Genomic DNA, 20,631 nt, shown 5'->3' with positions numbered 1-20,631 from the left:
GGCAGAGCTAGGCTGCAGCGCCTGCCAGGGAGGGTCAGGACTGGGAGGTGAACCGGGCCAAGCCAGGCTGCAGCATCCGATGGCAATGGCCAAAACAGGGTATGGGCATGAGCAGGGTCAGGGCAAGCCTGGCACACACAAGATCTGTGGCTGGGAACAGGTCTGGTAGGAAAGTTAAGGAGACAGCCAACTATGTTGTGGATCCCACTGGTGATTGTGAGAGCCAGAACTGGGGCACTGCTCTGGGCTGGATATGCCTGCTGTGTCCCTCGGCATGAGTATGGACTGGGTCCTGGGGCGCCAGACTGGGCTCGACTCCAGCACACACAGGTGCTTGTGAGAGCCAAAGTGGGTGTGGCACAGGCTGGGCTAGGTCTCGGCTCCCATTGGGTCAAGTGAGAGCTGTGTCAGGGCGTGGGCCTGCTGTGGCTGGGCTATAACACGCAACAGTGTTACGATGGGTGTGGGCTGGTTGGGCAGGGACACTGTTCTTGCCAGGACAAGAAGTGGACCAAGTCCGTCTGGGCTGAGGACCCGCTGGTGTGTGCGAGATCTGCCACTGGGAAGAGACCTGGTGGAGGAGCTAGGGGGACTGCTCTGTCAGGATGCAGTCCCGAGTGCAAGCACCACGGCTGGGAGCGGCCCAGTCCAGGCCAGGTGACAGTACCTGTCAGTAGCATGTGGCTCAGGTCTGCGGGCGGGCCGGGTTAGGCCAATCCATAGCACCCACTGGCAGATCTGAGAACCAGGATGGGATGTGTGACAGGCCAGTTCAGACGCCAACACCGGAGAGTTCACGGAGCTGGGACTGGGGGGTGGCGAGGCTGTGCTAAGCTGCAGCACCCACCAGCATGAGCTGGAACTGGGGGCAGGCCGGGCCAAGCCAGGCTGCAGCATCCGCTGGCAAATGTTGAAGTGAGGAGGCGGGTCTTGCCAGCCTGGGCTGCAGCACCCACCAGCACAGGTGAGACCTGGGTGGGGGGCACAAGAACCAGGGCTGGGGACAGGCCTGGCTGGACAGGTGATGGCACAGCACACGCTCGCATGAATGTGGAGTGAACAGTGCGGTTGGGTGGGTTGAACTGGGCTCCAACGCCCATTGATGTGTATGAGAGCAGAATGGGGTACGGGACTGGACCAGTCAGCTGCACACTGGAAAGCATAGGAACCAGGGCTGGGGCCCTGTGTGGGTTACCGGGGGTCGCTCTGACTAGGCTGCGTGCAGCTCCTGCTGGTGCATGCGAGGGCTGAGTTGCAGCGGGCAGGGTTAGGCTAGGCTGGGCTGCAGCATCCATCGGTTTACGTAAGAGATGGGGCTGGTGACAGAATTGCCTTAGCAACTGCAACCACCAGTGTGTGCACAGGCTGATGTGGGTGATGCACTGAGCCGGACCCTGCACTGGCTGGCACACACAGGAGTCAGCTCTGGGGTCGCCGCAGACGAGGCTTCTTTGGGGATCCCCCCAACGGAAGCACTCCAACCACAAGGAGAATGGCAGGACCCGTGGTCTGTCGTGGAGTGTGTGTGTCGGAGCTGGGATTCCTCGGTGGCTTAGACAGAGCAGCGGGTGGCATGCCCAGATGCACACGGGCGGTTTAGCAATACACTGGGGACATCTGATGCCATAACAGAGGGAGGAGGGCAGAACAAATTGGACACCTACCCCAGCCAAGCAATGATAGCAAACATCTGGGTGAAGAGGTGGACTCTGTCAGCCAATGGAACTTGATGGATTTCCTCATCCTTGGATTGGCTGCCCCACTTCCCATCCAGCTCCCTGCCTGCGGCCTGGGAAAGCAGTGGAGGACGGCCCAAAGCCTTGGGACCCTGCAGGTGCACGGGATACCCGAAAGAAGCTCCTGGCTTGGGATCAGCTCAGCACCGGCTGTTGCAGCTACTTGGGGAGTGAACCAGTGGATGGAAGATCTTCCTCTCTGTCTCTCCTCCTCTCTGTAAATCTGCCATTCCAATAAAATAAATAAATCTTTTTTTTTTTTAAGAGCCAGCTGGGAGACCAAAGCTCGTGTCATCTCCAGCTTACTGTGTCTTGGAAAGGGCAGGCGGTTAGGCCAAGGCCACAGAACCGAGAGAGGCTGGACTGTTGGGCACCCCGCAGCCTCTCTGGGGCCTGAGTCCTGGCGGTGGCAGCTTCAGCCTTCAGTCTGGTGCTGCGTGACCTCCCGGAGCCCTGCTCTCCACCCGTGGACACAACCAGGCTTCTGTCCAGGGTGCTTAGCTGTAACCTGAGTCCTCTCACACCCCCCAGGGCTGTGGGGTGACAGGGCGGGTGGGCAGGTGACAGCCAGGGCAGAACTATTTGCCCATACACTGGTGCCCAGCTGCCCGGGCACTGCAGACGGCGCCCAAAGAGCGGGGACGTGGCACGGAGACAGAAGTTGGGGCGGCAGGCCTGGATATGGGCAACAAACAGATGGTCTTCACCTCGCAGCAGCTGGAGGAGTTCCAGGTAGGGCTGATGACACATCTACATGTAGGCACAATGGCAACTGCGTCTGGGGGTGCAGCTGGCACAGGTGCTTAGCGGAGCGCTGGTGCAGGACGTGCTGGGATGCTCACACAGGTGTGACAGGCGTGAGGTGGGATGCCAGTGCAGGTGCGAGGTGGGATGCTCACACAGCTGAGTGTGGGATGCCAAGGCAGGTGCGAGGTTGAATCCCAGTGCATGTGTGGGTGGGTGGAGGGAGGGCCCGTGTGTGCAGGATGGGCTTGAGGGAGCCGCACCAGCAGGCAGAGCTCCTCAAGGCAGGAGCTGGGGGCTGAGCTGACAGCATCTCTCCCCGCAGGACTGCACCTTCTTCACCAGGAAGGAGATCATGAGGTCAGTACACGGAGGGAGAGAGGCCAGCTCCAGGCTGGAGGTCTTCCTGGAAACAGAGGTGCTGAGGGCAGTGGTGGGGACAGCGGGTGGGGGGACAGCGAGAGACAGGGCCGGGAAGTGATGCTGCTACAGCTGTGAGACTGTGAGACTTCGCTTCCTCCCGGGGGCACAGGGAGCCATGGTGCGTGTGTGAGCCATGGTGTGGGCTGGGGGTCAGCCAGACGCCCCACCCTGACCTGTCCCGGGACACAGTCAGCCATGGTGCGTGTGTGAGCTGGGGGCCAGCCAGATGCCCCACCCTGCCCTTCCTCGGAGAGCCTGGGACTGGGAGCTGGAGTGCGGGGTGACAAAAGTAGGGGGTGGCAGCCACAAGGCTTTGCAGGGCCCTGACAGGAGCCCAGCAGACGGGCATGGAGGGGCCAGTTCAGCCTGTGGAGTAAGGAGGTGTTGGGGAGACGGCTTGTTGGCATTGTCCAGGTCCTAGCCCATGAACTTAGAGCCATTGAAACCCAAGCTGGCACTGGGGGTTCGACCGCAGGGTGAGCGGGGCCAAGGCCCCACTCACTGTGGGTGCAGGAAGATTTATAATTAATGGGTGCACCTCTCGCCCACACAGGTCCCATTGTCTGGGTGAGGACAGATCAAGCTGGATGGGGGGCTGTCGCAATGGATCAGCTTACTCGTGGGGAACTGGGGCCCACACAGAGGCTGACCCCTGAGGGGGTGCTGACCCCTGGGAGCTGAGCCCTGGGGCAAAAGGCACAGAGCCCCAAGGTGTTGGAAGGTCATGAGAGAGAGAGACTGACTCAGGGCTGCCAGAAACCCAAGGCTGGGAGGTTTCCAGAGATGATCCAGTTTGGGAATGGTGTAATCGAGGCTGAATTCCAGGTGCCCACAGCACCGTTCGGGGGTGTGTGCCAGCCTTCTTGGAGACCTGCAACAGTGCTGGTCAGCTGCTGGGCACGCTCCACAGTCACCAGTCCCCCAGGCGCTCCTTCCAGGGCCAGTCAGGCTGTCTCTGTGGGCCTGAGGCCCAGGCCTCAACCCGCTGACTTTGGGGACTCAGCATCTTTCAAGGTATTCCCCCAACACCTTTCCAGACTCTTCTACCGCTACCAGGACCTGGCCCCGCAGCTGGTCCCGCTGGATTACACCAACAGCCCAGATGTCAAGGTGCCCTACGAGCTCATTAGCACCATGCCTGAGCTCAAGGTACAACTTTGGGGGGGTTGTTGTGTGGCCGTGAGGCCGAGCCCCGGTGTATAGGGGGGTGGTGAGGCCAAGCCCTGGTGTGCGTGGGGCTATGAGGCCGAGCTCAGGCCTTCATCTTGCAACCCAAGACGCCCTACGTAGGATGCCCTCAGTCCACCTGGCTTCAGGCCTCACTAGCTCCACAGCCAATAGAAAGCGAGTTCCGCCCATTCACGATGATCCCAGGCAGCCCTGGATTGGTCAGTTGGAGTCACGTGTGACACGCCAGAGCCAATCACAGTGGCTGAGAGGACAGCCTTCTAGAGGAGGGTGAGACCCTGTGTGTCCCAGGAGGTGGCCGCCCAAGGATGGCCTGTCTCCTGCTGGTCCCCAGGACAACCCCTTCCGCCAGAGGATCGCCCAGGTCTTCTCGGAGGACGGGGACGGCCACATGACCTTGAACAACTTCCTGGATATGTTTTCTGTGATGAGTGAGATGGCCCCGCGTGACCTCAAGGCGTACTACGCTTTTAAGATCTACGGTGGGTGTGCACCCTGGGGAGCAGGGCTTAGGGTGCTCCCGGAGGAATGAGGGTGCTCAGTACATGGCAGCAGCCGGGTGGCCATTGGATGCGTTGTGTAGTGGACACAAGTGTAGGGTGTTAGGAGGAGTCTGTTAGCTAGACTCGTGGAGCCACTGCACTGGGCAGCCAAAGTCAGGGGGTTTTTAATTCTCATCCTGCCATCAGATTCAGAGACATAACAGCACAAAGTTTCCATGGATTCACTTCCCTAAGTGCAAGAGGCAGGAAGGGAGCTGCCGGAGCCCAAAGTTTTCCTGTAGTTAACTAACCTAGCAAGGTAGGAGGTAGGAGGGGCCAGGTGCGTGCCAGGAGCCATGTCTCATATGCAGGCCAGGAGCCATGTCTCAGGTGCAGGCCAGGAGCCATGTCTCAGATGCAGGCCAGGAGCCATGTCTCAGGTGCGTGCCAGGAGCCATGTCTCAGGTACAGGCCAGGAGCCACGTCCCACCTGCTGGCCGCCACCTCCCCTGCAGACTTCAACAATGACGACTACATCTGTGCCTGGGACCTGGAGCAGACGGTGACCAGGCTGACCCGGGGTGAGCTGAGCGCAGAGGAGGTGAGCCTGGTGTGTGAGAAGGTGCTGGACGAGGCCGACGGGGACCAGGACGGGCGACTCTCCCTGGACGACTTCCAGAACATGATGTTACGGGCACCTGACTTCCTCAGGTGACAGCTGGCGCTCACGACCCCACGGGCTGTGACAGTGAATGGACTGCGTCGCTGGACTTGGCAGCCCTGTTACGGGGCGGGGAGGGGAGGTGGAGAATCCAAACTCCGTATCGCCAGGCTGATGGGGAGAGTGGGTGGTGGGCCGTGAATCAGCACAGCGATGGCCACAGGACTTGATGTGAGCAAAGATTATTTTTTTAATTTATTTATTTTCAATAGAAAAGTCAGATTTACAAAGAGAAGGAAAGACAGAAACATCTTCCATCCATTGATTCATTCCCAAAGTGGCCTCAACAGCTGGAGCTGAGCTGATCCGAAGCCAGGAGCCAGGAGCCTCTTCTGGGTCTCCCACACGGGTGCAGGGTCCCAAGGCTTTGGGCTGTCCTCCACTGCTTTCCCAGGCCACAGGCAGGGAGCTGGATGGGAAGTGGAGCTGCCGGGACTCAAACTGGAGCCAGGAAGGTTTGTTAATCCCAGCACTTACAGGAGGAGGGGCTGAGCCGTCCACTGCAACCCAAAGCCACAGCTGTTTCTCCACTCCACGTGAAACACTTGGTCTGGTCTGAGTCCCGGCTCTTCCATCTCGGAGGGCACGGCCCCCCTGTCACCTTCGTGGGAGACCCGGATGGAGCTCCTGGCTCCTGGCTGCAGCCTGGCCCGGCCCCAGCTGCTGAGGGCACCTGTGGGTGGAAAATGGGGTGTGTCTTTCCAACAGCTGCAATCAATAGCACTTTCAACCCACTTGACTTTCTCCTAAGCGTCTTGGGGGTGTCCGTCCTCCCCCGGGGGACCCCGCCCACTTCAGGGGCACCCCTACAGGCGGCGCTGACGGCTTCCTTCTCTCTGCACACAGCACCTTCCACATCCGCATCTAAGGCCGTGGAGCTCTGCTCTTGCCTGGTCACGGAGAGGGAGGCTGCTGGGAGGACGTGGCTTCCTGGCGGGATGGACGGAGGAAGGCCTGTGCTCCTCCCATTTTTACCTGGCTGTCCTCCCTCTCGTCCCTTCCGCTGCCCTGGCGGCCCCCATCTGCCACCATGGCGGGAGACGTGTCCCTCTCAGCTTTCTCCCCCTCCACTCCTGCTCCCGTTTCTACCCTGCTATAAATAAAATTAAACAACAGAAAAGAGGTGCCAGCGTCCAGATTTCTCTACACTGTGAAGGTGTAGGGAGATGGCTCCTTGGACACCTGGCCCCGCCCACAATGCTGAGCCCCACCCTCCGACACCTGGTCCCGCCCCTCATCTCCTGAGTCCCTTAATATCTCCATCCTGGTGGTGGCCGGACATCATCTCCACCCTGGCAGTGGCCGTGACATCATGACCACCACGGCAGGGCTGTGCCATGATGTCATCGGCTGGGATGATGACAGCAAAGCCCGCCTGTTCCCATCAGCTGCCTGTGGTGTCCAGGGAGTAGACACCCCCTCACCTTGCAGTCATTAGCAGGGGGCACCTTGAATCCAGGTGCGCCTCCTTCCAGATCCTTCCAGAACCATCTGTGGCCCCTGCACCCCCGGCAGGCCTGGATAGAGTTCCGGCTCTTGGCCCAGCACTGACTGTGGGCTTTGGGGAGTGAACCCAGCAGGTTCACACAAGCGTTCATGAATAAGTTTTTAAAAATATTTTTGTTTGAAAGGTGAAGTTATAGAGAGAGGAGAGAGATCTTCCACCTGCTGGTTCACTCCCCAAGTGGCCACAGTGGCCGGAGCTGAGCTGATCAGGAGCCAGGAGCTTCTTCAGGGTCTCCCACACCATTAGCAGGGAGCCGAATGGGAAGAGGAGCAGCCGGGACATGAACTGGTGCCATAAGGGATGCTGGCACCGTAGGCGGGAGCTTAACCTAGTACAACATGACACCGGCCCCCATTAAGTACATTTTATTATATATATATATGATTTATTTATTTTTATTACAAAGTAAGGTATACAGAGAGGAGGAGAGACAGAGAGGAAGATCTTCCGTCCAATGATTCACTCCCCAAGTGGCCACAACAGCTGGTGCTGCGCCAATCAGAAGCCAGGAACCAGGAGCTTCCTTCTGGATCTCCCATGCAGGTGCAGGGTCCCAAGGCTGTGGGCCGTCCTCCACTGCTTTCCCAGGCCACAGGCAGGGAGCTGGCTGGCAGTGGAGCACCTGGTGGCGTTCCCATAGCCATCCAGAATGCCCCAGCTCAGGGACTGGCACGGCCATGTTCAAGTTCCTGGAGCTCTGCCCTCCACCCTGCAGCCGTCCTGCTGCGCCCCAGCTGGCGCCACACCTGCCTCCTGCCACCACACCGCCAAGTCCATCTCAGCATCTTCTCTCCTGCTGGGCCAGGGCTGCATCTCGGCATCAGCAGTTCCTGGGAATGGCCAGCAGAGGGCGGCTGTGAGCCGTGGTCAGCCCTGGTCAGCCCTGGTCAGTGATGCATCTCGGCATCAGCAGTTCCCGGGAATGTCCAGCAGAGGGCGGCTGTGAGCCATGGTCAGCGGTGGTCAGCCCTGGTCAGTGATGCATCTCGGCATCAGCAGTTCCTGGGAATGTCCAGCAGAGGGCGGCTGTGAGCCGTGGTCAGCCCTGGTCAGTGATGCATCTCGGCATCAGCAGTTCCCGGGAATGGCCAGCAGAGGGCGGCTGTGAGCCATGGTCAGCGGTGGTCAGCCATGGTCAGTGATGCATCTCGGCATCAGCAGTTCCTGGGAATGGCCAGCAGAGGGCGGCTGTGAGCCATGGTCAGCGGGCTGCCCCCTTGGCCCTGCCACCCTGGCCCACACCACTCCCAACCCGGCAGGTGTCTCTCCGTGGTGGGCTCAGGGCACACGCTGTGCCCACCACCCCGAAGCTGTTCCCTCACTCACGGGGAGACCCCCACTGATGCTCCCACAGCCACCAGCCCCGAGTCATGCCACCCCCCTTCACGCTGTCCCTCCGCCCACCGGCCGGGGCCCCAGTGTCCCCAGGGAGCCCCAGCACAGTCCTGTAAGCCCTGATGGAGACATGTTCCCCCAGCGTCCTGTCACACCCTGGGGTGGCGTCACCACTGGGGGAGCATCCTAGGGTGACTTACACATGCCAGGCTGCTACAGCAGACTTGGTCCTGTGTCAAGTGAAGGGCCATGCTCTAAATGCTGATGGAGGGGAGCAGGCCGCCCCCCGGGACCCCCACATCTCCCACAGCGGCACTCGGATGCCACCCCAGGCTATTCCGTGTCCCATCCAGCTCCCCGCTGATGCCCTTGGGGAAGGCGGCCATTCCTGGCACAAATACTTGGTCCCTGCACCTACGTGGGAGACCCGATGGACCTCCTGGCCGCAGCCTTGGCTGCTGTGGGCATTTGGGATGTGAGCCAGCAGACGGAGGATCTCTCTCTGTCTCTCTTTCTCTCTCTCTCTCTCTCTCTCTCTCATCACTGCCTTTCCCATAAAGGTTTTCAAAAGTCCCAGTGTCACACGACAGTAGGAAATATCCGCTGCCTGACAGGTTCATGTGCTGTCTTGGTGGAATGAATGAATGAATGAATGAATGAGAGTGGTGCAAGCACCTGGAGGCTCCCACCTGCCCCTGTCCCAGGCACTGTGTGAGGTTCAAGGAGCAATTGGTGGCCACACCTGCTCCCCAGGAAGCCGGGGTGACCGTCCCCCGTGGGAGGGGAGAGGCGGAGCTGTGATGCACGCCCCCTGCCCCATGCAGGAGAAGAAGAAGGCCCTGCAGGAGGAGGAGGAGCGGGACCAGGCGCTGCAGGCCAAGGCCAGCCTGACCATCCCGCTGCTGCCCGAGACCGAGCATGACCGCAAGCTGGCTGGGCTGCTCAAGTTCCAAACGCTGGACTGTGAGTGCAGAGGGGTGCTGGCGGGGAGGGAGGGCCGGGTGGCCCCACGCTGCCTTGACGCCCCCCACCCCACCCTGCCACCCCCTCCTCCACAGCCTATGAGGACAAGCAGAAGCTGAAGCGCTCGGAGATCAACAGCCGCTCCTGGTTCGCGCCAGCAGCGGCCACAGGCCCCGGTCCAGGTCCCAGCCCCGGCTGCAGCAGCAAGGCCAACAGCGTGCTCAAGAAGCTGGCCCACAGCCGCAGGCCCGCGCCCGCCGGCCCCACCATCACCGCCCAGGACCTGGGCATCGTGCGGCTGCCCAGGGCGTCACGGGAAGACTCTGGCGACAGCCCCCCACCTGCAGCTGAGACCCCCGAGGCTGCCAAGCCACAGGAGCCAGCCTCGGCACCCCAAGATTGTTCTCAGCAGCACGTGGAGACTAAGGAGCCCAAGGCCCCAGCACCCAGGGGCCAGGAGGGGAGCTGCCGGGAGCCAGCCCCCGCCCCGACCCCGGCCCTGGCCCCTTGTCCAGCACTGCCACCGCCTGGAGCCCCCCGCGAGACGGCCCACCCCACCCCACCCCCCCAAAGCCTGGGTTCCTCCCTGGTAGCTGACTACTCAGACTCCTCAGAGAGCGAGTGAGGGCGGGGCGCCAAGGGACTAGGACTGCAGACCCCCGCCCCGCCTTCCTGCCTGCCACACCCCGGGGGCGTGTGCCTTGGGACACCAGTCCCCCCGCACACACACACACAAGCACTGTCACTTTGCCCTTCCTCGATGGCCCAGAGCCTGCCCTGCTGCACCCCACCAAGCTCCCCCTCCCCAGTGGTCGGAGTGCCGTGGGTTTCTGGGGTTTGGCCTGGGATCCGGGGTGAGCTGCACAGGCTGAGCAGGGAGGGGTGGGGATGAAGGGCCGCGGGATGGGACCTGCCCTCAAGGCACTGGTGTGGACCTCTCCTGAGTCCCCCAAGTCCGAGGGGAGTGGACTCTGCAAGGGCGTCGTCGCTGCCTTTGCAGAAATAAAAACACGGGTGAGAACCACCCCGTAGTATGCCTGTCTCAGCCCTGGGGCGGGAGTGGCATTTAAAAATACAGAGGGGGGACAACGGAGAGTACCCCCTGCCCCCGGAGTCAGACGGTGCTCGAGTTTGCCAAGACCCTCTAGCAGGTGGAAGCTGGCGCAGGCCCCTCTGCCAGCCACGGGATGCAGCGGCCGGAGGTTCCCTGCGCCAGCGCCTTCAGGCTGGCCTCCTGGGATTTGGGAGAAGCAGGCTGTGTGATTCCCACACACCCAGTTCTAGGGCTGCTGCGCGCCTGTGCGTCCGGCTCCGGAGCTTTCCCCGCCCAGAGACCTGGTCCCGCCCCGTTCCCGTGCGTCCCGGGCGCACGCGCTGCGGAAGGCGGCTGAGCGCGCACGGCGGCTACCGAGGCCATGGCGCTGGAAGCCATCCGCTCCTCCCGGGGCTCGCTGCACATCCTGGACCAGCTGCTGCTGCCGGGGCAGAGCCGCTACGAGGCGGTGGAGTCGGTGCAGCAGGCCTGGGAGGTCATCCGCGCCATGAAGGTGGGAGCGGCGCGGCCTAGGCGCGCACGGTGGCGGCGGCGGGGAGGAGAAGGGCCCGACGCGCAAGCCCACCGCATCTCTGTGGGCCCCGGCAGGTGCGCGGCGCCCCAGCCATCGCCCTGGTGGGTTGCCTCAGCCTGGCCGTGGAGCTGCAGGCGGGCCGTCCTGTCTGTACCTGCACCCCAACAATAAACCAGGCTGTTCCGCCCCGCGGTCTGGGGGAGCAGTGAACTGGGGCACCACCACGGTCAGGGGCCACTGGGGAGGGGGTGCTGTGGACTGGGGGTCCACCAGCGTCGGGGTTCACTGGACTTTTTTTTTAATTACATTATATTATGTGACACAGATCTATAGGCACTGGGATTCCCCCTAACACTCCCCCCATGGTGGGTGTCTCCGCCCCACACCACTCCCGTTGCGTAGCCACAGTTCAAGTTTAGTTGAGATCCCTTCATTGCAAGCATACACCAAGCATAGAGTCCAGCATATTACTGTCTGGTCAAGTTCAGTGGCTTCTTGGGGAGACCCTCCCCGGTCCAAAGGCAAAGCCAACAAAGCAAAATCCCAGTCAAGTAAAAGCCCCAACATGACATCAGCAACAATCTATAACATTAAGAGATAAATTGACACAGTATGGAGCAACCGATATGTCAAAATTGGATGCAAGGCCTTATCAACTTTGTGGGACTATTTCAATGACAATTCAACAATCAAGGAGCGAAACAGTTTTAGGAGGGGTGTGCAGAGAAATCTTGCATACCTTGGTGAGGAGTACTTAATGCCCGTGTCCTGACTAGTAAGGTGTGTGTGAGTCCATGCTGATTCTCTGCCTATCCATTCCAATTTGTGAGTGTGCATGTGTGAGTGAGTGTGTGTTGAGGGGGCTGAGGGAACGCTGGACTTTTTAAGTTTTATTTTTTTAAAAGATTTATTTTATTGGAAAAGCGGATATACAGAGAGGAGAGAGCGAGAGGAAGATCTTCCATCCGTGCGCCACCACGCCGGGCCCGAATTTTTTTTTTAATTGCAAAGTCAGATACACAGAGAGGAAGATCTTCCATCCGCTGGTTCACCCCCCAAGTGGCCACAGTGGGAGCTGAGCTGGCCAGGAGCCTCTTCCGGGTCTCCCACGCAGGTGCAGGGTCCCAAGGCTTTGGGCCGTCCTCCACTGCTTTCCCAGGCCACAGGCAGGGAGCTGGGTGGCAGTGGAGCACCTGGGGGTGTTCCCATAGCCATCCAGAATGCCCCAGCTCAGGGACTGGCACGGCCATGTTCAAGTTCCTGGAGCTCTGCCCTCAACCCTGCAGCCGTCCTGCTGCGCCCCAGCTGGCCCCACGCCTGCCTCCTGCCCACCACACCGCCAAGTCCATCTCAGCATCTTCTCTCCTGCTGGGCCTGGGCTGCATCTCGGCATCGGCAGTTCCTGGGAATGGCCAGCAGAGGGCGGCTGTGAGCCATGGTCAGCGGTGGTCAGCCCTGGTCAGTGATGCATCTCGGCATCAGCAGTTCCTGGGAATGTCCAGCAGAGGGCGACTGTGAGCCATGGTCAGCCCTGGTCAGTGATGCATCTCGGCATCAGCAGTTCCCGGGAATGTCCAGCAGAGGGCGGCTGTGAGCCGTGGTCAGCGGGCTGCCCCCTTGGCCCTGCCACCCTGGCCCACACCACTCCCAACCCGGCAGGTGTCTCTCCGTGGTGGGCTCAGGGCACACGCTGTGCCCACCACCCCGAAGCTGTTCCCTCACTCACGGGGAGACCCCCACTGACGCTCCCACAGCCACCAGCCCCGAGTCATCCCACCCCCTTCACGCTGTCCCTCCGCCCACCGGCCGGGGCCCCAGTGTCCCCAGGGAGCCCCAGCACAGTCCTGTAAGCCCTGATGGAGACATGTTCCCCCTGCGTCCTGTCACACCCTGGGGTGGCGTCACCACTGGGGGAGCATCCTAGGGTGACTTACACATGCCAGGCTGCTACAGCAGACTTGGTCCTGTGTCAAGTGAAGGGCCATGCTCTAAATGCTGATGGAGGGGAGCAGGCCGCCCCCCGGGACCCCCACATCTCCCACAGCGGCACTCGGATGCCACCCCAGGCTGAGAACCACCCCGTAGTATGCCTGTCTCAGCCCTGGGGCGGGAGTGGCATTTAAAAATACAGAGGGGGGACAACGGAGAGTACCCCCTGCCCCCGGAGTCAGACGGTGCTCAAGTTTGCCAAGACCCTCTAGCAGCTGGAAGCTGTCGCAGGCCCCTCTGCCAGCCACGGGATGCAGCGGCCGGAGGTTCCCTGCGCCAGCGCCTTCAGGCTGGCCTCCTGGGATTTGGGAGAAGCAGGCTGTGTGATTCCCACACACCCAGTTCTAGGGCTGCTGCGCGCCTGTGCGTCCGGCTCCGGAGCTTTCCCCGCCCAGAGACCTGGTCCCGCCCCGTTCCCGTGCGTCCCGGGCGCACGCGCTGCGGAAGGCGGCTGAGCGCGCACGGCGGCTACCGAGGCCATGGCGCTGGAAGCCATCCGCTACTCCCGGGGCTCGCTGCACATCCTGGACCAGCTGCTGCTGCCGGGGCAGAGCCGCTACGAGGCGGTGGAGTCGGTGCAGCAGGCCTGGGAGGTCATCCGCGCCATGAAGGTGGGAGCGGCGCGGCCTAGGCGCGCACGGTGGCGGCGGCGGGGAGGAGAAGGGCCCGACGCGCAAGCCCACCGCATCTCTGTGGGCCCCGGCAGGTGCGCGGCGCCCCAGCCATCGCCCTGGTGGGTTGCCTCAGCCTGGCCGTGGAGCTGCAGGCGGGCCGTCCTGCCTGTACCTGCACCCCAACAATAAACCAGGCTGTTCCGCCCCGCGGTCTGGGGGAGCAGTGAACTGGGGCACCACCAGGGTGGGGGGCCACTGGGGAGGGGGTGCTGTGAACTGGGGGGCCACCAGGGTCGGGGGCCCCTGGACTTTTTTTTAATTACATTATATTATGTGACACACATCTATAGCACTGGGATTCCCCCAAACACTCCCCCCATGGTGGGTTCCTCCGCCCCACACCACTCCCGTTGCGTAGCCACAGTTCAAGTTTAGTTGAGATCCCTTCATTGCAAGCATACACCAAGCATAGAGTCCAGCATATTACTGTCTGGTCAAGTTCAGTGGCTTCTTAGGGAGACCCTCCCCGGTCCAAAGGCAAAGCCAACAAAGCAAAATCCCAGTCAATTAAAAGCCCCAACATAACATCAGCAACAATCTATAACATTAAGAGATAAATTGACACAGTATGGAGCAACCGATATGTCAAAATTGGATGCAAGGCCTTATCAACTTTGTGGGACTATTTCAATGACAATTCAACAATCAAGGAGCGAAACAGTTTTAGGAGGGGTGTGCAGAGAAATCTTGCATACCTTGGTGAGGAGTACTTAATGCCTGTGTCCTGACTAGTAAGGTGTGTGTGAGTCCATGCTGATTCTCTGCCTATGCATTCCAATTTGTGAGTGTGCATGTGTGAGTGAGTGTGTGTTGAGGGGGCTGAGGGAACGCTGGACGTATTAAGTTTTATTTTTTTAAAAGATTTATTTTATTGGAAAAGCGGATATACAGAGAGGAGAGAGCGAGAGGAAGATCTTCCATCCGTGCGCCACCACGCCGGGCCCGAATTTTTTTTTAATTGCAAAGTCAGATACACAGAGAGGAAGATCTTCCATCCTCTGGTTCACCCCCCAAGTGGCCACAGTGGGAGCTGAGCTGGCCAGGAGCCTCTTCCGGGTCTCCCACGCAGGTGCAGGGTCCCAAGGCTGTGGGCCGTCCTCCACTGCTTTCCCAGGCCGCAGGCAGGGAGCTGGGTGGCAGTGGAGCACCTGGGGGTGTTCCCATAGCCATCCAGAATGCCCCAGCTCAGGGACTGGCACGGCCATGTTCAAGTTCCTGGAGCTCTGCCCTCAACCCTGCAGCCGTCCTGCTGCGCCCCAGCTGGCCCCACGCCTGCCTCCTGCCCACCACACCGCCAAGTCCATCTCAGCATCTTCTCTCCTGCTGGGCCTGGGCTGCATCTCGGCATCGGCAGTTCCCGAGAATGGCCAGCAGAGGGCGGCTGTGAGCCATGGTCAGCGGTGGTCAGCCCTGGTCAGTGATGCATCTCGGCATCAGCAGTTCCTGGGAATGTCCAGCAGAGGGCGACTGTGAGCCATGGTCAGCCATGGTCAGTGATGCATCTCGGCATCAGCAGTTCCCGGGAATGGCCAGCAGAGGGCGACTGTGAGCCGTGGTCAGCGGTGGTCACCCATGGTCAGTGATGCATCTCGGCATCAGCAGTTCCCGGGAATGTCCAGCAGAGGGCGGCTGTGAGCCGTGGTCAGCGGGCTGCCCCCTTGGCCCTGCCACCCTGGCCCACACCACTCCCAACCCGGCAGGTGTCTCTCCGTGGTGGGCTCAGGGCACACGCTGTGCCCACCACCCCGAAGCTGTTCCCTCACTCACGGGGAGACCCCCACTGACGCTCCCACAGCCACCAGCCCCGAGTCATCCCACCCCCTTCACGCTGTCCCTCCGCCCACCGGCCGGGGCCCCAGTGTCCCCAGGGAGCCCCAGCACAGTCCTGTAAGCCCTGATGGAGACATGTTCCCCCAGCGTCCTGTCACACCCTGGGGTGGCGTCACCCCTGGGGGAGCATCCTAGGGTGACTTACACATGCCAGGCTGCTACAGCAGACTTGGTCCTGTGTCAAGTGAAGGGCCATGCTCTAAATGCTGATGGAGGGGAGCAGGCCGCCCCCCGGGACCCCCACATCTCCCACAGCGGCACTCGGATGCCACCCCAGGCTGAGAACCACCCCGTAGTATGCCTGTCTCAGCCCTGGGGCGGGAGTGGCATTTAAAAATACAGAGGGGGGACAACGGAGAGTACCCCCTGCCCCCGGAGTCAGACGGTGCTCGAGTTTGCCAAGACCCTCTAGCAGGTGGAAGCTGGCGCAGGCCCCTCTGCCAGCCACGGGATGCAGCGGCCGGAGGTTCCCTGCGCCAGCGCCTTCAGGCTGGCCTCCTGGGATTTGGGAGAAGCAGGCTGTGTGATTCCCACACACCCAGTTCTAGGGCTGCTGCGCGCCTGTGCGTCCGGCTCCGGAGCTTTCCCCGCCCAGAGACCTGGTCCCGCCCCGTTCCCGTGCGTCCCGGGCGCACGCGCTGCGGAAGGCGGCTGAGCGCGCACGGCGGCTACCGAGGCCATGGCGCTGGAAGCCATCCGCTACTCCCGGGGCTCGCTGCACATCCTGGACCAGCTGCTGCTGCCGGGGCAGAGCCGCTACGAGGCGGTGGAGTCGGTGCAGCAGGCCTGGGAGGTCATCCGCGCCATGAAGGTGGGAGCGGCGCGGCCTGGGCGCGCACGGTGGCGGCGGCGGGGAGGAGAAGGGCCCGACGCGCAAGCCCACCGCATCTCTGTTGGCCCCGGCAGGTGCGCGGCGCCCCAGCCATCGCCCTGGTGGGTTGCCTCAGCCTGGCCGTGGAGCTGCAGGCGGGCGCCGGGGGCCCAGGACTCGCCGCCCTCATGCATTTTGTCCGCGAACGCCTGAGCTTCCTGGTCACCGCCCGGCCCACGGCGGTCAACATGGCCCGCGCCGCCCGGGACCTGGCCGACGCCGCGGCCCGTGAGGCCGAGCAGGAGGGCGCCACGGAGGAGGCGGTGCGGGAGAGGTACCCGGGCCTCCCCGGAACGGACACCCGCGCCGGGCTAGCCCAGGCCGCTCTGCAGACGCTCAGGCCCCCTTCTCCTCGGCCCCAGAGTGATCCGCTACGCCGAGGCCATGCTGGAACAGGACCTCAAGGACAACAGGCGCATCGGGGACCTGGGAGCGCAAGACCTGCTAGCCAAGGCAGCCCCGGGGGGCGGCAAGGTGACCGTGCTGACCCACTGCAACACCGGGGCGCTGGCCACCGCTGGCTACGGCACGGCCCTGGGTGAGTGGGAGCCATGGTGTGTCAGTTGGCACGGGTTCAAGTCCCAGCCGTCCCACTTGCCATCTAGCTCCCTGCTTGTGCCCCCAAGGTCTTAGGATCCTGCACCCGGGTGGGAGACCCAGAGGAAGCTCCTGGCTTCAGCCTGGCCCAGCCATTAAGGGCCATTTGGGAGTGAACCAGCGGATGGGAAGCAGAGCCGGCACAGGACACCCGGGGCTGGGACTGTGAACACGCGTGGGGACCCTGGCACACCCCTTCCCCTAACCACCACCCCGCCGTGGCGCAGGCGTGATCCGCTCCCTGCACAGCCTGGGCCGCCTGGAGCACGCCTTCTGCACGGAGACCCGGCCTTACAACCAGGGAGCCCGGCTCACGGCCTTCGAGCTGGTCTACGAGCACATCCCCGCCACCCTCATCACGGACAGCATGGCGGCGGCGGCCATGGCACACAAGGGCGTGTCAGGTGGGCACGACCTCTTCCCCGGGAGGTGGCCTGGCCAGGGTGGACGAGGCTTGGCCATCCAGGGTCCAGGTGTCGACGCCCCGCCTGCTCACCCCCTGACCCTGCTCCCTGGCAGCCGTGGTGGTAGGCGCCGACCGCGTGGTGGCCAACGGGGACACGGCTAACAAGGTGGGCACCTACCAGCTGGCCATCGCCGCCAAGCACCACGGGATCCCCTTCTACGTGGCGGCGCCCAGCTCCTCCTGCGACCTGCGGCTGCAGACGGGCGCCGACATCACCATCGAGGAGCGCCCCGGCCAGGAGCTGACGGACGTGAACGGCGTCCGCATCGCGGCGCCCGGTGAGCTGCCCACCCGGGGCAGGCATGGGGGTGTGCCCCCATAACCAGGACCTCCCCGCCAGGAGGCCTTGTCTCGCTCCACATTGGGTGGGATGGTCAGGAAGGCCCCCCAAGCCAGCCCCACAGCCCCCCGGGTGCAAACAGACCCAGTACAGCCAGCCCTGCCTCTCTCCCCTCCAGGCATTGGGGTCTGGAACCCCGCCTTTGATGTCACCCCCCACGAGCTCATCACCGGGGGAATCATCACAGAACTGGGCGTCTTCACCCCCGACCAGCTCCGCGCTGCCCTGTCCCCGGGAGCCCAGGGGTAGCCAGCCCCGTCCCCTGCCCAGGAACCAGGGGTGGCCAGCCCCGTCCCCTGCCCAGGAACCCAGGGGTGGCCAGCCCCGTCCCCCGCCCAGGAACCAGGGGTGGCCAGCCCCGTCCCCTGCCCGGGAGCCCAGGGGTGGCCAGCCCCGTCCCCTACCCGGGAACCAGGGGTGGCCAGCCCCGTCCCCCTACCCAGGAACCAGGGGTGGCCAGCCCCGTCCCCTGCCCGGGAACCAGGGGTGGCCAGCCCCCACAACCTCCTGACCCGGCTGCCCTGTCCCTGGGAGCCCAGGGGTAGCAGCCCCCCGTCCTCCGACCTGGCTGTTTCTCACAGGTTTTATAATATATTTTATGAGAATAAATTATTATTTTCTGTCTTGTAAGATGTGTTTATTTCAGAGGGAGGGCGAGCGAGGGAGCTCATCCTTGCGCTGGTCACTCCCTAACTGGCCCCAGTGGCCGGTTCTCCTTCCGGGTCTCCCATGTGGTTGGAGGGTCCAAGCACCTGGAACAAGGCTGTTTAAACGTATTTTTTCTAAAATGTTGCAGCCAGAGGTCAGGCTCTGCCTCGTCTGGGCCTACCCCTGGTTTGAGTTCATGCATAAAGCACAGAAAACTACACGAGCACCCAGGAGGGTGCCTGTCCCTTTAACGCTATGCCACGCTCTATCCCGTGAGTCTTCGCGGCCGCGCCGCCCGGCTGGATTGCGTCAGGAGCCACTCTTCCGGCGCGTACCCCGCCTCTTCCGGCGCGTGCCCGCCTTTCCGGCAGAAGCCCTGCCTCTTCCGGCGCGAGCCCCATCATGGCGCAGGGGCAGCGTAAGTTCCAGGCGCAGCGGCCGGCCAAGAGCAAGGCGGCGTCGGCGGCGGCGGATCGCAGCCGGGGCCCGAGGAAAGGCGGTGAGGCGCGGGCCGGGGGCTGGGGACGCCGCGGGCGGCGGGGGGAGAGCGTCCTGGGGCCTCCCGGCTTCACACGCCCTGCCTTCCCTGCAGGCCGGATCATCGCCCCCAAGAAAGCGCGCATCGTGCAGCAGCAGAAGCTGCGGAAGGTGAGTGCGGGAGGAGAGGGCACAGACGGCCAGCTGCTCCGTCCGCCGGCGTGCTCTGCAAGCGGCAGCACCTGCAGCGGCTGAGCCGACCAGGAGCCAGGAGCCTCTTCCGGGTCCCCCACGCGGGTGCAGGGTGGAAGTCCCGGGCGGGTGGCAGACAGGAGCATGGCGGCGGCGTGAGCCGGGACTGCAGGTGCTGCGGGGCTGGGGGTGCCGAGGCTGGGCCTGCCCGCACGCCCGCCCACCCGTCGCCCCGTGCTTGTCCCCGCAGGACCTCGAGGTGGGGATCCGGAAGAAGATCGAGCATGACGTGGTGCTGAAGGCCAGCAGCAGCCTCCCCAAGAGGCTGGCGCTGCTGCAGGCGCCGGCCGACAAGAAGGGGGCCAAGAAGGGGGCCGGGGCTGGCAAGGGCGCGAGCAAGGCGGGCTCCTGAGGGGCGGGGCGACGCCGGGGAACGCCCCCCGCGCTGGTGGACACGCCCCAACGCTGGCGGGACACGCCCACCGTGGCAGCCACGCCCCTGCGCCCCGCCCACGGCCCCCAGCGCTGCTGTGACCGCCCACATCTATGGACACGCCCACTATGCTGGTCAAGCCACAGCCCCGCCCCGGGCGCAGGTGGGACACGCCCACATCAATGGAGACTCCCACCTTGGCGGTCACGCCCACAGCGCTGATGGGACACGCCCCGGGCCCCGCCCACAGTGCTGGTTGGACACGCCCGCCTCTGGACACGCCCTGGGCCCCGCCCACAGGGCCGGTTGGACACGCCCTGGGCCCCGCCCACAGGGCTGATTGGACACGCCCATAGCTCTGGAGTGACCGCCCGCCTTGATGGACACGCCCACTGTGGTGGACATGCCCGGTCCGCTCTGGATGGGGCCGTCCTGTCTGTACCTGCACCCCAACAATAAACCAGGCTGTTCCGCCCCGCGGTCTGGGGGAGCTGTGAACTGGGGCGCCACCAGGGTGGGGGGCCACTGGGGAGGGTGAGGGGTCACCAGGGTCGGGCGGCCCCTGGACTTTTTTTTAATTACATTATATTATGTGACACAGTTCTATAAGCACAGGGACTCCCCCTAACCCTCCCCCCATGGTGGGTTCCTCCCCCAAACCCCCCGTTGCGTAACCACAGTTCAAGTTTAGTTGAGATCCCTTCATTGCAAGCGTACACCAAGCATAGAGTCCAGCATATTACTGTCTGGTCAAGTTCAGTGGCTTCTTAGGGAGACCCTCCCCGGTCCAAAGGCAAAGCCAACAAAGCAAAATCCCAGTCAAGTAAAAGCCCCAACATGACATCAGCAACAATATATAACATTAAGACATAAACTGACACAGTATGGAACAACCGATATGTCAAAATTGGATGCAAGGCCTTATCAACTTTGTGGGACTATTTCAATGACAATTCAACAATCGAGGTGAGAAACAGTTTTAGGAGGGGTGTGCAGAGAAATCTTGCATACCTTGGTGAGGAGTACTTAATGCCCGTGTCCTAACTAGTAAGGTGTGTGTGAGTCCATGCTGATTCTCTGATTCCAATTTGTGAGTGTGTGTGAGGGGGCTGGGGGACACATGGACTTAAAAAAAAGGCGTATATACAGAGAGGAACTTCCGATGTCTTTCCCAGAAGACAGGTAGGGAGAGATGGAAGGGAAGCGGATGGGATCCCGGGCGCGCGAGGACCACTACGCAACCGCGCCGGGCCCAAGTTTTATTTTTATTGCAAAGGCAGATACACAGAGGAGTGGGAGCTGAGCTGGCCAGGAGCCTCTTCCGGGTCTTCCACGCAGGTGCAGGGTCCCAAGGACCTGGTCCGTCCTCCACTGCTTTCCCAGGCCACAGGAAGGGAGCTTGATGGGAAGTGGAGCAGCCAGGATACGAACCGGCACCCTTTGGGAT

General features: G+C 62.4%; 5 protein-coding genes across 6 annotated transcripts in view; all 5 read left to right on the top strand.

Moving 5' to 3' along the window:
- LOC121163398 (coiled-coil domain-containing protein 130-like) overlaps positions 1–9,993 on the top strand; it is a 469,842-nt gene extending 459,849 nt beyond the window's left edge. The window contains exons 8-9 of the mRNA XM_040990950.1: positions 8,961–9,099; positions 9,195–9,993. Coding sequence (XP_040846884.1) covers positions 8,961–9,099; positions 9,195–9,724 — 669 coding nt within the window. The 3' untranslated portion in view covers positions 9,725–9,993. The remainder of the gene's footprint in view (positions 1–8,960; positions 9,100–9,194) is intronic.
- LOC121163407 (calcium and integrin-binding family member 3-like) lies at positions 2,418–6,162 on the top strand. Of its 2 annotated transcripts, XM_040990959.1 has the most exons (6): positions 2,418–2,468; positions 2,806–2,840; positions 3,941–4,052; positions 4,426–4,573; positions 5,089–5,284; positions 6,141–6,162. In XM_040990959.1, exons 1-6 carry the CDS (start codon positions 2,418–2,420, stop codon positions 6,160–6,162), a joined length of 564 nt encoding a protein of 187 aa, XP_040846893.1. The 2 variants fall into 2 exon arrangements, with proteins under 2 accessions (XP_040846893.1, XP_040846894.1); XM_040990960.1 differs by lacking the exons at positions 2,806–2,840; positions 3,941–4,052.
- A 3,116-nt stretch (positions 9,994–13,109) lies between the features above and the next one.
- LOC121163429 (methylthioribose-1-phosphate isomerase-like) lies at positions 13,110–13,620 on the top strand. Its single transcript, XM_040990989.1, has 2 exons — positions 13,110–13,267; positions 13,363–13,620. Exons 1-2 carry the CDS (start codon positions 13,136–13,138, stop codon positions 13,495–13,497), a joined length of 267 nt encoding a protein of 88 aa, XP_040846923.1. The 5' UTR covers positions 13,110–13,135; the 3' UTR covers positions 13,498–13,620.
- A 2,193-nt stretch (positions 13,621–15,813) lies between these two features.
- Positions 15,814–17,764, top strand: LOC121163355 (methylthioribose-1-phosphate isomerase-like). The gene is made up of 6 exons (XM_040990892.1): positions 15,814–15,971; positions 16,067–16,305; positions 16,394–16,569; positions 16,856–17,032; positions 17,148–17,372; positions 17,553–17,764. Exons 1-6 carry the CDS (start codon positions 15,840–15,842, stop codon positions 17,681–17,683), a joined length of 1,080 nt encoding a protein of 359 aa, XP_040846826.1. The 5' UTR covers positions 15,814–15,839; the 3' UTR covers positions 17,684–17,764.
- Positions 17,765–18,474: 710 nt separating this feature from the next.
- On the top strand, positions 18,475–19,663 carry LOC121163426 (leydig cell tumor 10 kDa protein homolog). The gene is made up of 3 exons (XM_040990986.1): positions 18,475–18,581; positions 18,675–18,730; positions 19,002–19,663. Exons 1-3 carry the CDS (start codon positions 18,485–18,487, stop codon positions 19,161–19,163), a joined length of 315 nt encoding a protein of 104 aa, XP_040846920.1. The 5' UTR covers positions 18,475–18,484; the 3' UTR covers positions 19,164–19,663.
- The last annotated feature ends 968 nt before the right edge of the window (positions 19,664–20,631 follow it).

This window comes from Ochotona curzoniae, unplaced genomic scaffold (assembly GCF_017591425.1).
Source record: "Ochotona curzoniae isolate NIBS_2020 unplaced genomic scaffold, NIBS_Ocur_1.0 contig_605, whole genome shotgun sequence".
NCBI classification, from domain to species: Eukaryota; Metazoa; Chordata; class Mammalia; order Lagomorpha; family Ochotonidae; genus Ochotona; species Ochotona curzoniae.
Note: the sequence above shows the minus strand (reverse complement) of the source record. Positions and strands in the feature narration are given on the sequence as shown.